At 26.1% G+C, this 16,236-nt stretch overlaps 5 protein-coding genes across 17 annotated transcripts; 2 read left to right on the top strand and 3 right to left on the bottom strand.

Annotated features, from left to right (window-relative positions):
• Nucleotides 1-468: 468 nt before the first annotated feature.
• On the top strand, nucleotides 469-2,984 carry LOC126919116 (mitochondrial import inner membrane translocase subunit TIM50-C-like). The gene is made up of 8 exons (XM_050727821.1): nucleotides 469-682; nucleotides 915-1,255; nucleotides 1,337-1,456; nucleotides 1,542-1,649; nucleotides 2,169-2,300; nucleotides 2,386-2,509; nucleotides 2,586-2,689; nucleotides 2,755-2,984. The coding sequence occupies exons 1-8, from the start codon at nucleotides 541-543 to the stop codon at nucleotides 2,845-2,847; spliced, it is 1,164 nt and encodes a 387-aa protein (XP_050583778.1). The 5' UTR covers nucleotides 469-540; the 3' UTR covers nucleotides 2,848-2,984.
• Nucleotides 2,979-6,451, bottom strand: LOC126919103 (uncharacterized). 2 transcript variants are annotated; one of them, XM_050727801.1, is made up of 11 exons: nucleotides 5,836-6,451; nucleotides 5,663-5,764; nucleotides 5,439-5,569; nucleotides 5,272-5,362; nucleotides 5,068-5,187; nucleotides 4,750-4,936; nucleotides 4,495-4,630; nucleotides 4,161-4,381; nucleotides 3,824-4,089; nucleotides 3,578-3,751; nucleotides 2,979-3,488 (listed from the first exon to the last, which is right to left on the bottom strand). In XM_050727801.1, the coding sequence occupies exons 1-11, from the start codon at nucleotides 6,077-6,079 to the stop codon at nucleotides 3,079-3,081; spliced, it is 2,082 nt and encodes a 693-aa protein (XP_050583758.1). In that variant the 5' UTR covers nucleotides 6,080-6,451; the 3' UTR covers nucleotides 2,979-3,078. The 2 variants fall into 2 exon arrangements, with proteins under 2 accessions (XP_050583758.1, XP_050583757.1); XM_050727800.1 differs by having other exon boundaries at nucleotides 4,750-4,948; nucleotides 5,836-6,448.
• Nucleotides 6,452-7,155: 704 nt separating this feature from the next.
• On the bottom strand, nucleotides 7,156-11,850 carry LOC126919117 (lysophosphatidylserine lipase ABHD12). Of its 8 annotated transcripts, none has more exons than XM_050727825.1 (11): nucleotides 10,841-10,924; nucleotides 10,201-10,267; nucleotides 9,962-10,044; nucleotides 8,867-8,985; nucleotides 8,690-8,795; nucleotides 8,429-8,628; nucleotides 8,189-8,324; nucleotides 7,995-8,112; nucleotides 7,754-7,915; nucleotides 7,571-7,698; nucleotides 7,156-7,502 (listed from the first exon to the last, which is right to left on the bottom strand). In XM_050727825.1, exons 3-11 carry the CDS (start codon nucleotides 10,030-10,032, stop codon nucleotides 7,463-7,465), a joined length of 1,080 nt encoding a protein of 359 aa, XP_050583782.1. In that variant the 5' UTR covers nucleotides 10,033-10,044; nucleotides 10,201-10,267; nucleotides 10,841-10,924; the 3' UTR covers nucleotides 7,156-7,462. The 8 variants fall into 8 exon arrangements, with proteins under 8 accessions (XP_050583782.1, XP_050583781.1, XP_050583786.1 ...); XM_050727824.1 differs by having other exon boundaries at nucleotides 10,251-10,267; XM_050727829.1 differs by lacking the exons at nucleotides 9,962-10,044; nucleotides 10,201-10,267 and adding an exon at nucleotides 11,719-11,850.
• Nucleotides 11,829-14,293, top strand: LOC126919128 (U6 snRNA-associated Sm-like protein LSm6). Of its 5 annotated transcripts, none has more exons than XM_050727847.1 (4): nucleotides 11,829-11,919; nucleotides 12,290-12,504; nucleotides 12,613-13,360; nucleotides 13,965-14,055. In XM_050727847.1, exons 2-3 carry the CDS (start codon nucleotides 12,487-12,489, stop codon nucleotides 13,351-13,353), a joined length of 759 nt encoding a protein of 252 aa, XP_050583804.1. In that variant the 5' UTR covers nucleotides 11,829-11,919; nucleotides 12,290-12,486; the 3' UTR covers nucleotides 13,354-13,360; nucleotides 13,965-14,055. The 5 variants fall into 5 exon arrangements, 4 of the variants coding, with proteins under 4 accessions (XP_050583804.1, XP_050583803.1, XP_050583806.1 ...); XR_007711510.1 differs by lacking the exon at nucleotides 11,829-11,919 and adding an exon at nucleotides 14,118-14,133 and having other exon boundaries at nucleotides 11,926-12,462; nucleotides 12,538-13,360; XM_050727846.1 differs by lacking the exon at nucleotides 11,829-11,919 and having other exon boundaries at nucleotides 11,926-12,504.
• On the bottom strand, nucleotides 14,091-15,590 carry LOC126919122 (protein TIPIN homolog). Its single transcript, XM_050727834.1, has one exon. It carries the CDS (start codon nucleotides 15,344-15,346, stop codon nucleotides 14,453-14,455), a length of 894 nt encoding a protein of 297 aa, XP_050583791.1. The 5' UTR covers nucleotides 15,347-15,590; the 3' UTR covers nucleotides 14,091-14,452.
• Between the last annotated feature and the right edge of the window lie 646 nt (nucleotides 15,591-16,236).

The following is a 16,236-nucleotide window of genomic DNA, read 5'->3' as shown; positions in this document are numbered from 1 at the left end:
GACAATTAAATAATCGTTGTTTAATAGAATGTAAGATTCGTTTCTAAATAATTAATTAATTGGAATAATTAGAATGATATAAAAAACTGTGAAACCGTTGCTGTACAAATTTTAGACAAGGAAATAACTTCGTTTAAATGTTTAATAACTTAATTTTATTTAAAAAAGATGAAAAGGTACAATAATAATTTAATATTTCTTTGAATTAAAGTTTGAATTTGATATTACGTGATTATGTGAAAGCCTTTTAAAGTGCGTCATAATAACTCTAAAAGCTATTTGCTTACTTTCCCTCCTTCCAAATATTTAATATAATATATTAATAATGAAATATACAGTTATAATTATTTGCAACATCAATACATTTTCAAAAATTGATGATCTTTAACCACAGACAAATGTTTTTACTCTTTGTAAACTGCCTTAAGATATGTCGGAAAGCTAGATTTCTAAAACATCGACTGTATTTAACATACTAGAAAATACGAACACGAGCTCTTTGCATACATCTGCCAGAAAGCTCATGAGTTGTTTAAAGTAATGGCATTTGCGACAAAAGGTGTACGACATTTATACAAGATATACAATGCAAATACAACAATCGTATACTCAGCACTTCGTCTATCGGTCGCTCGGATATCAGTTGTCCAAACGGCGCAAAGATATTATTATAACACTGAAGGTAAGTAAATATAAAACCTATAACCTTATAAAGCCGAAACACGCGCTACACGCATGGTGTTTCTTGTGAAATTCTTTAAACGATATATATATCAGCAACAAAAACCTTCATCGACTTTTGTCCCAATAATACATTACTATTACATAAATAATAAATTTAATTTCATGGTTTTTGGATTTTATAGAATGTACAACAGTATAAATAAATAACTTTCAATTATATATTTTTACAGCACATAGACCAAAAATAACTGGTAGTTTAACAAATATTCAATCATCCGGGGGAACTGTACAATCTCTAACGCCAGATGGATTAGACAATAAAAAGTTAGATGAAGAAGCAAAGGAAGAAGCAGAGGAAAAAGAAAAACGCGAACAATCACAAAGAGTGCTTAAATATAGTTTTGCATTCTTAGGAGTATTTACCACTGTTGGACTGTCTTATGTAATATATAATTTAACAAGAACTAAATATGATGAACATGGAAATGTTATTGAAGATGAATTCTCAAATTTACCATTCTATGAAAGAATATATAAAATGCTCAAAAGAGAATTTAATTATTACACTAAGGTATCAAAAGCACAAATGTATAATTTCTGAAATGAATAATTTTTACTTGCTTTGCTTTTAACTCGATCACATGCTTTCCAGATGGTGCAAGAACCTAGCAGAAATAAACTTCTTCCAGATCCACTCAAATATCCTTATATTCAACCTCCTTATACTTTGGTATTAGAATTAACAGATGTTCTAGTACACCCTGATTGGACAGTAAGTAGGATATTGTCTTTTCTTCCTTAATTTTAAATTTAATATATTTCTTATAAATATTTATTTTTATTAATCGATCATCTAGTATGAAACAGGTTGGAGGTTTAAGAAGAGGCCTGGAGTGGACCAATTTCTAGAGGCTATAGCTCCACCACAATTTGAAATTGTAGTGTATACAGCAGAACAAGGAATGGTAAGCAATATTAGTTAATCAAAGTATCGTTGAATAATCTTATGTATCATTTTAATATAGTAATAATGATAATAATTGCCTGTCTCGATAGGTACAGAGATTTTTCTTATTTCATACCCTTATATTCTAAGCACCCTTAACTCTTTTTGTTTAAGCAGAAACCTCTTAGTTCTAACATTGTTTGTAACATTGTATAAAATAATATATTGCTTCTATTTATTCTTCTTTGGGGATTCACAGAGTCTCAGGATATTCCATTGCAATATGGAATGTACATGCTGAGTATTGCAGACATTTGTACACTATATGTTCTTTGATTTCAAGTCCATACGTATTATATGTTGTACATTACACCATTTCCCTCATCCTATGGAATATGTTATTTTTACTACTTTTATTAACTTCTCTTCTGACTGATCTGAGCTGTGCTATGTTCTCTATTCTATGTATATTATTTTAATATATCATATACGTAAAATGATGATAAAATATATCATTTATGTAATATATCACCTTTAGACTGTTTTTCCTATCTTGGATATCTTGGATCCTAATGGATATATCATGTACAGACTAGTAAGAGATACAACACGTTTTGTAGATGGTCACCATGTTAAGGATTTAAATGCTCTTAACCGTGATCTTAGTAAAGTAAGTATTGAATCCATAATTTACATCCACCTTTTACATAAAGCAATTTTTGTCTATTATATTTTATTTTATTTGTTACTATTAGGTCATAGTAGTTGACTGGAACCCAAAGAGTACAAAATTTCATCCTGAAAACACATTGCAGTTACTGCAATGGACTGGTAATGACGATGATACGACACTATATGATTTAGCTGCATTCCTCAAAGGTGCATTTCTTTTTACAGTCTTGATTAATATATTCTGTAAGTTTAGTTATTTATTTTGTTGATTATTGCTTTTTAGTTATATTAGCGACAAATGTGGAAGATGTAAGAGAAGTTCTTACTTATTATAGACAGTTTGAAAATCCATTAAAAGTTTTTAGAGAGAATCAACGAAAATTCTTGGTAAGTATTACGTTATATCTGTATATTAAATCTTGATACTTATAATCTATAAAATTTGTTTACAGATGCAAATGGAAGCAGAGGAAAATAAAGCACAGCAAGAAAGTAGCAAAGTACTCACGTCAAAATGGAAGCCGTCTTTTCACTGGGATCGCTAAATCACTAGAAAATTCAATGTAAAATACAAAACTCTGCAAATTGTCATTAATATATTCGTTCATTTTGTCGGTGCATATTATGTAACTATTATTGTATAATTTTTGCTATAAATAAATAAGTAATCCATATGTCGAAATATTTTGCTTTATTATAAAAAATAACTTTAAAGTAATTTTCTATATATACATATATATATATTGCAATTACATAAATACATATTTTAAAATATTTTACACTCTTTGTCTTTTTCGTACACTTCCCCTTTTTGTAGAACGTGTAGTTTTAACTTTTGGTAAAAGATCTTGTAATGCATTACTGTCATCCAAATAACTTATATCTACTTCTTGAGATACACTTATTAATTCTTGTGTATTAATTGGGGTAGATACATTCTCTATTTCTTCTTGTGATAAAATTGATGGCTTTGTATCTGCAGATTCTAACCAGTTTAAAACTTTTTGATGAGGTGCTGCTGTTAAAGGCAATGGGACTTCTTCACATATTTCCCACACAGCTAAAAGTTCAGGTGCTAATATATCCATATAGGTGTTTAATTTTTCAAGAGATTGCTTCCAACTTGGTTCAAAACAGTCAACTGATTCATGCTTACACTTCAATCGTAACTTTTTATTTGTAAAACCTATCAAGTTAATGTACACATAATAATCAATTTAAATAATTTTATACAACCTTTAACTTTTTTTAAAAACGCATCATCAATTTACTTACTTTTAAAAGGAAAATGCATATTTGACTTGCTAGACATTGTAAGAGGTGCTATAGCATCTGTTTCTATGGATACTGCATTTTGCCAAGCATTCAATATACAGTATGATTTACCATTGATAGGTGAATATTTATCTAACGCAATATCATGTGTTAAGCACTGATAATATATGTCGCCTAAGAAATATATTTAGATTAAAGCTTGCTTTAATTGTCAATATACAATATAAAAAGCAGCAAACTACATACCAATAGAATTTTGAAGAAATAGAAATATATTCTGAGTGTCATTTTTTATCAGAAAAGAACCAGTATTGGATAGTTCAAACCTATCTCTCAAATATGGATTTAAGCACATTCCTTGAATTTGAGATTCATTTAATGTTTCTTTAATGTGAGGAGGAGTATATGGAAAATTATATGATTGTGAAATTTCACTATCTGTCCAAGTATTTACAATAACTGTAGTTTCACCGGCAATTTGACTGGATAAAACAACAAATTCTTTATCGTCTCTAAAAATGATAAATTAATTAATTATATATACATATAATTCATCTATAGTTACATTTTTATTTTCTTTTACCTAGCTATGACAGAACTTGTAAGTGGTGGACTTTTAAATTGATGAGTCCATTTCTGTTGCACGCACTGCTGCGGAGAACGACTATCACACATTAACATACTATGATAAGTTCCTATATACCTGCAAAAATTATTTCTACTAGCAACATCTATTGAAAGATGTTCACATTTTTCCAAATAAAATTTTGGGCACATTGTTAATGCTGGTTGATCAAGTGGAACCTATAATATGGAATGTATATTCATCCTTCTTTTACATAGACAAGAAATTATTTCCACAATATATTAGAAATAATAATATTAAAAACAATTAGTATCAATATTTTTATTCTTACCCGAACATCAAGATAATGAAGACAGCATCTATCTACAAATAAAAGAATATTAGGATCTGTAGATTGAAATTTTATACTGCTCCATGAATCATCTAACACAGTGGCTTGCATTATAGTATTACAATTTATTGGTTTCCTAGAAAATCAAAGGTAAATCTAAATTTCTTATTCATAAATATACAGATTATATATACACATTTTACATACATTTACACATATTTACACATTTTATTACGCATTTACACATATACATACATTTTAACTATATCCCATAATGTTACACATCTTTCAACATTTACTAAACAATATTGATTTGCATTAATAGGACTTAAATCTGCACCAATATATGGTATCTTTGATGTTTGTGTATGTATTTCAGTAAGGTTACATTTATCATCATTTTCAGATAATGTATAAAAATTACAATGCCGTTTATATCTACCTAAAAACATACCTATAAAATATTAAATCAAATATTAATTTTATAATTAATAAAGATTTTAAATTATCAATACTATACTGCCTTTTATCTCAAATACTAATTTAAAAAAATAGATATGTATGTATACTTACATGCGTCAACATTGATGTTATGTTTTAACTCATACAATGTACCATTGAGTTCACATTTAGCTGCCTTTTTGAACAGTGGTTTCCATAAAAAATCTTCTATATTGTTAAGGGGAACACTTACTAAAAATACATTAAAACAAAAGATATAATGATTGTAAACCATAATAAAAAAAATGAAAATAATTTTATATTATGTACCAATACCTAATTCTCCCATAAATGGAAAAAGTAAAATATTTTTATTATATAATTGTATATAGTCTATTGATCCTCCAGTATAATACCAATTATAGACCTAAAAGAAATTTATCTGAATTTGAATTTCTGTTAAGAAACATCTAAAATTTTATGTAGATATCAGTTTATCTTACTCCTTCAAAACAAGGATCTGGATCTTTGTCAATAATTTTTGCTATATCTGCTATATATTTAGGTATCTTAGCAGTAATTGCACCTTTCGTATGATTCCATTTTACGTCCTTCTTATGTATTAGTTTTAACTCTATAAGAATATTATCATTAAATATACACACATATATATAAATACAAATATAAACTAATTTTATAAAATTAACACATTTATTAATAGATTTACCTTTCTCATGTTTTAAATAATAACGCTTCATTCTTTCTATATCACTGTTCACATAATTCTTAAGAGTAACTAATTCTAATGCAGGATCTTCTTCATTCAACACTGTATAATTTAGAAACATATATACTTATGTTCATTTATATATTGATATTTAATTAACTTGATAGACTTACTATTCCTAGGAACTTTAGCAGGTGGTAGTAAAGGCTTTGGTAAGTCACAATGATAAGGATATTCTTGGTACTGTTCTATAACATTTTCCAAATCAGAATCAGCTGCAGAGAAGGTGCTATGTAAATTGTATCCAGGTACTAAATAATGAGGGTAATGTTTCAAAAATGTTGATTTTAATTTATCTTGCAAGTTTGTTTTAGCACGTTGATATGACTTCGATGTTAAAATACTCTGTTTCTCCATTTTAAATATCTTTTATATAGATAGCATGAGCATTTTTCTGATATAATTTATTTTATTACTGTTCTTTTTTTCACTTTTCACTTTGTTGGTAAATAACACAATCGATAGAAATTTTTCCCCGCAGCGTAAATGAAAAGTTAACCAGAATAAGTTCTACAGTTAACATGTTACGCTATATAAATACATAATTAGCTTACACTACAATACGTATAGAAAATAAAGCAAGTTTTTGGTTTTTTTAAATATTTTTTATATATTCTTAATGATTCATGTTTTTAATGTTTAATGGTTATTAATTAACCAATATTCATAACGCCGGTAATATATTTGTTTACAGAAAAATATAATACACATGCTCAAAACTGTCATAGAATACAAAATTAGATTGAAGCATATTGTACATTTTAGAAAAATATATTTCAGCGCACTCTACATCGTAAGAGATGAATTATACACATGATTTTACATTTCTGGATCAGTAAAGATCTATCTAGAAGATATACCGCAAAATTAACTTTAATTTTGAAATTAATGATCTATAACTATGAGACTACTTGTTTTACCATTTGTTTCCATTTACACATTTTCTTTTACACCCGATATATTATTTATTATATTTTTATATTAGAAAAGTAAAGAGTTATTTCAAAGACATTGTGAAAGGAAATATTAGAGTATTGAAGCAATGCTACATAAAGTTATTTGAACGAAAATTAGGAAGAAATATAAAAGTTTCAATTTCGGTTGAATATTTACTAAATATATGATTTATATAAAATTTTTATTGAATGTACAATACAGATCATTGTAATAAGTATGAACTTACAAAGAAAATTGGTTTCTTAATGTATTGTCATCTTTCTTTACTTTTTATTCATGTAGAGAACATAGGGTATATTGGTATTATATTAATACATCTGTTGATAAAAATATTTAATTATATCATATCATAAAACCTAACATAATATTGAAAAAAAATGAGTATCTGTTGATTTATAAATATATTGCATTAATTAAAAAAATATAAGATTATAAATATGTACTGAGTTGATGGCATTCAAACAGCTATCACAGCATGAACTTTGACGTCACTATATTTTTCCATGTACAAGAAATATCACTTTTATATTTATAGCATGAGTACATTTAAGGTTTAATAGTCTTGTACTATACGCGATGTAAATAATGAAAACCGCTTCATTTAAAAGAGAAAATACAATTATACAATAAATAAACTTTACATGTTTCAATAAAATAGTATTGATTCTGACTTGCAGCATAAAAGATATTCTTTCATTATATTCTATATTAATCATCTACTAATATTTAGTGTAAAAAATACTTATGTAAAGGTACGTATATGCTGACATTTTAATATATATTTTAATCAGTCTGATTTTTACGTGCCTCATGTACAAATGATCTGAAAAAAGAAATTATGAGATGTCTCAATGAATTTTGTGATATATTACTCTTATTGTCAATACTTACTTAATTATATTAGGTAAATTTTTATAACGACATATATATTTATGTCCAAAACCATGTGTTGCATCAATCCTTGTCATCTGAATGCGATTTGTGTCGTTTCCATGATAATTTATTGCCGCTTTAAATAACTAAAAAGGATAGTATTAATATTTTAGATATTTATATAAAAAGCTGTATCCATACCTTTTCACCTAAAGCAAATGGAACAATATTATCATCTTCTGCATGCAATATCATAATAGGACATTGGATTTTTTCTATGTGTTTATCAGATTCAAAACGGAGATAATTATCATAAAATGGTTCAACAATTACCCAATGAAACCATGGTAAATGTTTAAATATCTAAAAACAAGTTTTGAATTTTGAACTTATTGGAAACAATTTTCATAAATAGATATAAAATACTTTTTATATAAAGTACCTGTGATAAAGGATGTTCACTTAATTCATCTGCTATATTATTAAATGGTGATTCCAAGAATAAACCTGCAGGCTGAACTTTTTCTGTTGCTAATAATGCCAATACATGAACTGAAACTCTGTAATATAATAATGATCTATAAATTTCAATTTTATTATTAATTTTATCACTTCAGGTAACTGTGAAATTTATACCCAGTTCCTAATGAATGTCCCCATACAAAAACAGGAGCTGTACCATTTACTATTTTTAATAACCATTCAAGTACATATTTACTATCACTAACTACACCTATTTCAGAAAGTTCTGCTTCTTCACTATCACCATAACCTATATTACAGAAGATTGAAGTCATAAATATTTAAATAATCATTTATATTATTTTTTATTAAATTATTTTTAGGTTCCTATAACTAACGAAATTTTTTTCTTACCTCTATAATCAAAACATATAACATGATAATCTAAAGTCTGGAAAAGTTTATATAATTCTAAACGATGATTGCTTGCTCTATTACCACTATTACCATGCATATAAAGGAAAATTGGTTGTTTAGCATTTTTTAACATAGTTTCATAATCATCATCAGTTGTAATAATTGAATCATTTAGTAAAGACTGAGGTAATATTTGCCTGAAAGCATATTTTATTTAATTTGAATGAATTGTATGTATATTTACTTAAATATACCAACCATAGTCCTATTTTTACTTGTTGATCAGTTTGTAAATAAAAGTTTCTTGTTCCTTTCATTCCAACTAATTCTGGTTTCGAAAAATCTACATTAAGTGGCCATTGCACTAAAAGTACATGTTTAAACATAAAACTCAATAAATAGTCTATATAAACTTATTTATATTTATTTACTTACCAAAATTTAAAAAAAGAATCTTCTTCTGTATGGTATATGAGTAGTGAAATATAATAGGCAAAAGCCCAAATATAATAAGATATGTTATTATTGATACTTTCATGATCCAAAATAAGTATCTGTAATATACAACATGTTTTTTATATCATTATGAATAAATAACCACATTGTGAACAAATATTAATATATCTATTTATTCATTATATCTTACTTTACAAGAATTTCTTTTTAATTTACTTTATAAGAATAATATAATAACATTGATACAACTACATTTTTACATATTATTATCATTATACTCATCCACTTTTTATTTTTTACAAATTATGATTGAATAAGCATTTAAAAATAAATTAAGCTAACTAAAAATAAAAGTATATGAATAAAAATACTATGACTCTTATAATAAATCGTCAGTAAAACATAAGAATATAATGTATATATAATTATACCTTATTAATTGTATAGGAGATTGATGCATATATTTACAATTTAAATAATAATTATTGCACATTATTTAATGCTTGTAATTTGAAAATTGATCAAATCAAGTAGAACACAGAAGAAATAGTTTATTTGTTTTATAAAATATGTAAAAAATTTATCTTTAAATGTTTATTACAGTTTCCAATATTTTAATTCTTTTATGACATATCTTGAATACTATAATAAAAAAGTTAAGGTAAAAAATATTTATTTATACATTTGAACATTATATAAATTTATACATTCTGTATCAAACCATAGCCAAAGGGAATATACATAATCATGCATTATGATTTTTAATAATAAAAGAAACAACATAACAATGTTTGAATATTTATTTAATATATTCTAAAGTAGTTATTAAAATATATTAGAATAAGGCTACCTATATTCTAATATACAAAACTTTAAAAATATTATTCATACTAAAGAAAACATTATTTTACAAGAATTTAAAAAAAAAGATTATGTTGTTATTTTACATTTTATAAAAATGTATTTAATGAAAAAAATTAATTGAATATCTTCTTCATCTCAGAAATTACACAAGCTTAATAAGAATTTAAAAAAAGAACAAAGATATATTATGATTATAACAGAGTGACTTACATTCTTGCATACCAAATATCATGAACGGCGAAAGGTAACAGTGCAGCTAATAGTAGATAAGTTGTCTGCATATTTGTTAGTAGCTATCAAACATAAGGTACCTTTTCAAATCCCTCGTTAATGTAATACATTTGTCTGTATATAAGTCATGACAAGCTACTACTACACATTAATAATACAATAATAATTCAATTAACTAACATATTTTATATCCATGAAAATATTATATTTATAATTACATCAATATGAATTATAGTAAATTCCTCATATAGATTAAAAAGTTTCTTACTTCCAATACTTCCTTATCTTAAATTTGCCAGAACAGATAAAAATTTCCATGTTATAAATGGGTGTCAGGGAAATTATGAAACATTAATTTATATAATTCCATAAGAGATAAGCTTTTAAAAATTGTATTATGTACTATGTCAATTAATAAAGCTTTATCGCTGTATTTAACAATTTTATTATTTGTTAAACAATTTGAAGTATAAAATAAAAATATTGTATTTATAAAATAAATAAATATATTTAAATTAATTTAAGAATTATATGTTAAAATTTTTGGATTAAGGTAAAATAATATATATGTGCAAGTCTTTGCAATAATTTTTTAATATAATTATTCATAGATAAAACTAAAATGAAATAGAAAAAGATTCTATAATATTATACATATTGTGAGTAAAGTAAAACATATTTATTAAACAAATTACGATTCTAAAACTTAAATATTTTGAAAATAATGGAAATAATTACATTTACTTTTTAAAAATACTTCTTACATTAATATTTCAAAAGGTTAGTACTTATAAATGTAATGCAATTATGCAACAAATCTAAGATTAAAAGATAAAGAATTAGAAACAGGAATGATACCTCTTTTTAAAACGTTTCTTTGGTAGCCAATATACCATTATAATTACAAATTAGTAAAATTTGTAGAGCAACTTGTATCTCTATCTGTAAAGTATAAAAACACCAGTATATATAATTATGCTTTAATTATGATTCCTAGTCAAATACATAAACCATTACATTCTACACAAATATGTAAGGAAAGAACAAATTTTTAAAAATTGCCTGCTTCAAATTACATTAAAATAGAACAAATTTTCAAATCTATTATTTAGTACACTGTCACATTTACTAATAAAGCAATCTCACAGTCACAAGAATATATGGTCGTATATAAAACGAATCGAATATCACATTGATTAGGCAAAATGTGGGCAATATCATAGGAAGTGCCAAAGAAAGTATAAGAGCTATAAATCAATTAATATTTCAATCAATTATTTCTCCAGAATTTTTTAAAATATGTTTTTCAAAAATCGAACTATAATAAATATTATTAAATTCTTATATTGCAAACTATATTCCATAGAGTTTTTAGTTTTTGGTCTATAAACTAACAATAAAGAAACTAAACAAAATACTATAATATTACAAAACTATCGACAACTATCAAATTTGAACGTAATTGTTGTTTCTATAAATATTGATAATTTATACCATCTTATTAAAATTGCATATGTTACAAAGCGAAATTGCACAAATAGTAATGATGGTAAAATTTTCTACTAAATATTTTTATACTTATAACAATTTTTTATATTAAACACAATTTCATAAATAGAAAAGAAATTGTATAATTATTATATAATTATAAATTAAATAATATATATTTATGGTTATTATTTGAAACTTGATTGGTTGATTTATTTTCTAATACATAGAAATATTATAATACATACATATATGAAATGAATGTAAGATATCAATCTGACATCAAAAAAATGTACCATAATATTTTTACATTTTCTCTATATTTTATTTTTCTACTATGGATAGTGACACTCGAATTTCATTAGTCGGTAACCCATAGTTGCAGACGCAACAACCAAATTTTGTTTATGTTTACTGCCTCGTCTATTTGGATTACAAACACATAAACAGTTCTCGATACTCTTTATGGAAAACCGTCCGAAAATTGAGTCGTGTCTAACCGCGGAAAATTAATATGAAAGTTGAACAAACCTATATTCTTACGAAATAAACAAAAATAAGTAGAGTACCTCTGTCTTTATCTGAAACATTCTTAGCGTATCACGCATGCGCAAAACGAGAACACTCTAGTCTTCTATGTTGATTTTTTACAAATAGTCACGACTCAATTTTCGGACGGTTTTCCCTAATCTTCTGTATATGGGTGTCAACACCTGTTTATACAAATGATCATGTGTGAAATATTCTAAAAATGCTTAGTTTGACATGGTCATAACATTTGAACCACTGCATATCGCAACTTTAAACTTGCAATTTCAGATTCTACGCATCGAAAACTACAGGATTGCACATAGAAAAAGTCAATAATTTTTGGACCCCTAAAGTAAAATTTATCTAAATTCTCTTCTGGAAATTTGAAATTTTTAATATTGTAAATTTATAAAATTTCTGTAATAGTAGGGAAGAAATTTCCTTTATTTTCATGGACTAAGGTGACATTACTATGAGAATTTAACATGGAGTATAACAGTGAGGTAAAGTGCATAATATTTATGAAATTCTTTTAGGACTTTACTAAAGTTTGATAAAAATGAAACTACTATTGCATTATGTAGTAATTATAAGTCTTAAACACACAACAGATGGAATCCTTTACGCAAAATGATAGTGCAAGATTTCGTGAAGAAATTATTTCGCCAGAAGAACAGTCATTACTGCAACTCTTGCAAAAAGGAATGTTAGAAACAAGCGAAGAAAATATAGCTTTCAGGAAGGAGATATCATTATTATTGAATAAATTAAACTTGGAATCACAATCTTTGCCCAATGACATCAAAGAAGGATTACAAAAAATAGCCTTGCTTTTAAGATATGAAAAGCTAAGTGATTTTGATGCTATTACTCTGAATATAGTGAGTGAAAGAAAGAAAATAGAGGAAAAAAAGAGACAGTATGAAGAAAAACAGTTGGCGTTATTATATGATGATCATTCTAGAAAATATACTATTTTTTCAAAAAAACTTAATTGTTTGCAAGAGGCTGTAAATTCACTTGAAAGCATTATTGAGAATTCTCAGAAAGAGCAAGCGGATATTCGCTGTAACCATGTTTCATTATTTACAAAGTTAAAAGAATATCAGCAAACTGCAGAAAAGTTAGAAACTGACTTAGCAGATATGCAAGTAGAAGATCTTTATCCCAAAAAAATATTAAATAAATATCATAGATATTTAGAAATGTCAGGTGAATTAGCAGAACTTAATCAATACCTTAGTCAATATAGAGATTTACCACCAAATTTACTACAAGCTAAAGCTCTAGTTGAAGTTAAAAAAAAGGAATATGAAAGCTTAAAGAACGCACTTTTAGAGAAAACAAAATGAATGATAGGTATAACAGTATTGTTAATTAATATCTTACTTTATAACTTTTTCACTTTTATACGATAATAAAAAAAAAAAAAAAATGTATGTACAAACATATCTTATACAAGTCTTCTATATTTAAAAACCATATTTTGATTGTGTTTGTTTTCTGGTTAACCTATTTTGTGCCCATTGATTCCTCAATTTCATTTTCATGCCCTTAGTTTAATTTGTTAAGTACGTTATTTGATATTTTTTTTTTAAATAGAGAATTTATTCCACCACCTTGCATAAAGTATTCTTTGCTAATGAATGATCACAACTAGCGACACTAAGAGCCTTACCCCCTCCATGATAGTCTTTAGATCGTGTATACGACCGCGACAGTACTTTCAGTTTACCTGCTGTTTACATTTCAACGATAGCACAATTATCTAGTATTGAACGATAAAACTGTAAAATAAAAGCTGTGGCAATAATAACGTGGTATTTCAAGCGTAACTAAAAAAAAAAATTCAATAAGCGTTAAAAATTACATATAACAGTAACAATTTCGAAGTAATTAATTTATTTCCAAAAGATTAATTCTAACCTTAATCTTGCTTTTTTAAGAAAAACGTAATTTGCAGATGAGTCGTAAAGAAGCATTATCGCAATTTATTCAACAAATACATGGACGTCCTGTTGTCGTAAAGCTAAATAGTGGTGTAGATTATAGAGGTAATATATATTTTGGTGCATTATAAAACAGTTCATTAATCACGAAATTATCTATTTCCTAGGTGTTTTAGCTTGTCTCGATGGTTACATGAATATAGCTCTTGAACAAACAGAAGAATATGTAAATGGTCAATTAAAAGACAAGTATGGTGATGCTTTTATTCGTGGTAATAATGTCTTATATATCAGTACACAAAAACGTAGAACTTAAGTAAAATAAATATATAATTTATATTAAGCTTTTGTTTATTCTACCTTATACAAATATCTAAATAATGTTCTTATGGAATCTTTAATAACAGATTATTTATTTGACATATTTTTTTAAACTGCTACATTAATATTTTAATATAAAATTTTTTTATATTTTTATAAATCATGTTATAATATTTTTATTCTAAATTTCATGACTTTTATCTGTTTTTTGTGAATTATTTTTAAGCTCATTATTCTTTGCATATCTTTCAGTTTCATTGCTTTCTGGTTCTTCAAGTTTTTTTCTCTTGATTTCTTCCTCTATTTCTTTAAATCTTGCAAGTCTTCTTTGAACAGCTTGTTGTCTGTTTCTTTCTATACGTGCTTTTACTTCATCACTTAAATGCGAAGAAGTAGAAGCATTAGTTACAGATTGAGAATTCGTGGTATTAGACTGTGATAATAATTTATCAAATACATCATTGTTAGTAGGTACATTAATTGCTGTTTGTTGCATAACTTGTTTTTGTTTTTCTATTTGTTCTGCAATCAATAAGTCAAATTCATCAATGGGTTCATCTTGTACTATATTTTCTTCAACATCTATATTATCTTCATTAATAATATCATTATCTTCATTAATCATATCTTGTCTATATTTTCTTATAAACACCTGAAGATCCTTTTTAGTACCCAATTTCTCTAGTCTTTCAAGAAAATCATCGAAGTCCAATTTAGGAAACAGTCTGTGTCCCCAATGTTCTAGTCTTTTCATAACTCGATCCAAATCTAACTTTTCATATCCTTGTCCATGAAACTTAAACCCTTCAAAATATTTTTCAATAGTGTGAATTCCTTTAGGACCCTTTAGACGTTCTGTATTTAATTTGGGTAAAGGATTTCTTACTATATGTTTCTTAGATGATGATGGATCAATTCTTCTTACAGCATTCTCTTCTTTACTTTGATCATTTTCAGAATCTGAATTCTTCTGAACATTACCCTGATCTCCATCTGACTCTTGATTTTCATATTCAGCTATTATGTCATGCTCATCTTCTTCATCGTAATCGGAAGTATTCGATAATGTCGTCATATTCAACAAGTTGTACCGCCACTTTGTATATGTATGTATGTATGTATGTATGAAATACTAAATTTGCATTTAATGTTCTCAGGTTGTTCTTAAATAAAATTAATATTTGAACACAGAAAATTTTTTACTTTGTTTTTTATCAAGTAATATTTATTCCTTAGAAATTGTACAATTATTACGGTAATCTAGCTGGCCAGTGGTATTTAGGTTATGTTTCAAAACACACATTTACATTTTACTTAAAATTCATTATCATCTTGAGAATCGTAACTAGTATTTCCCTTGTCCATAAATTTATCGAATTCACCATTTGATTTATTCATTCTTTCTAAGAGGGATACTAATAATTTTTTGTTTAATCTATCGGTTTGCGTTATTTCTCGCACAACAGGCTCACAGTTTACAAGCCGAGGGCGTTCCGTTATTTGTAGTTTCTGTAACGTATCGTTTTCTTCCTTCATCGGTGTTCCTGGCATTTTGTATTGTTCGATGAAAATATCACGTTCCACAATTACAAACTTGATTTTGTAAGAAATAAGATTATGTAATAATAACCTTATAGGCAACAAAATTCTTTAACCTATATGTAAATACATACTACATACCATCTTCTGCGCATGTAGATAACTTGAAGAATTTTGTGCGCGCCTGCATATGTATATACTATCATTTTAAACAGATTATTTCAGCATAATTAACTATTAAATGATCGTGTTTCTTTAAAATTTAATAAAATGGATATATAATAACAAATATATATGAATTTGAATTTCGTATTTTAATTTGTTCAGCAAATTTAAAATCAAATGTATTGTATCTATAAGATAATTAATTGTAAAAATGATAAAATAGTCATACTTAAACATAAAATCTTAATAATATTTTAATGT

This window comes from Bombus affinis, chromosome 8, assembly GCF_024516045.1.
Source record: "Bombus affinis isolate iyBomAffi1 chromosome 8, iyBomAffi1.2, whole genome shotgun sequence".
Lineage (NCBI taxonomy): Eukaryota > Metazoa > Arthropoda > Insecta > Hymenoptera > Apidae > Bombus > Bombus affinis.
This window is presented reverse-complemented; position numbering and strand designations above follow the sequence as displayed.

What these genes read in the sequence shown, in the direction of transcription:
- LOC126919116 (XM_050727821.1), top strand. Translation starts at nt 541, where the DNA reads ATGGCATTTGCGACAAAAGGTGTACGACATTTATACAAGATATACAAT. An exon ending in TAGTACACCCTGATTGGACA is followed by an intron (nt 1,457 to 1,541) that starts GTAAGTAGGATA and finishes TCGATCATCTAG; the next exon opens with TATGAAACAGGTTGGAGGTT. An exon ending in AGAATCAACGAAAATTCTTG is followed by an intron (nt 2,690 to 2,754) that starts GTAAGTATTACG and finishes ATTTGTTTACAG; the next exon opens with ATGCAAATGGAAGCAGAGGA.
- LOC126919103 (XM_050727800.1), bottom strand. Translation starts at nt 6,079, where the DNA reads ATGGAGAAACAGAGTATTTTAACATCGAAGTCATATCAACGTGCTAAA. An exon ending in TTATTTAAAACATGAGAAAG is followed by an intron (nt 5,570 to 5,662) that starts GTAAATCTATTA and finishes ATATTCTTATAG; the next exon opens with AGTTAAAACTAATACATAAG. An exon ending in TCCATTTATGGGAGAATTAG is followed by an intron (nt 5,188 to 5,271) that starts GTATTGGTACAT and finishes ATGTATTTTTAG; the next exon opens with TAAGTGTTCCCCTTAACAAT.
- LOC126919117 (XM_050727823.1), bottom strand. Translation starts at nt 10,032, where the DNA reads ATGCAGACAACTTATCTACTATTAGCTGCACTGTTACCTTTCGCCGTT. An exon ending in TATATGTTTTGATTATAGAG is followed by an intron (nt 8,325 to 8,428) that starts GTAAGAAAAAAA and finishes TCTGTAATATAG; the next exon opens with GTTATGGTGATAGTGAAGAA. An exon ending in GGACATTCATTAGGAACTGG is followed by an intron (nt 8,113 to 8,188) that starts GTATAAATTTCA and finishes ATTATATTACAG; the next exon opens with AGTTTCAGTTCATGTATTGG.
- LOC126919122 (XM_050727834.1), bottom strand. Translation starts at nt 15,346, where the DNA reads ATGACGACATTATCGAATACTTCCGATTACGATGAAGAAGATGAGCAT.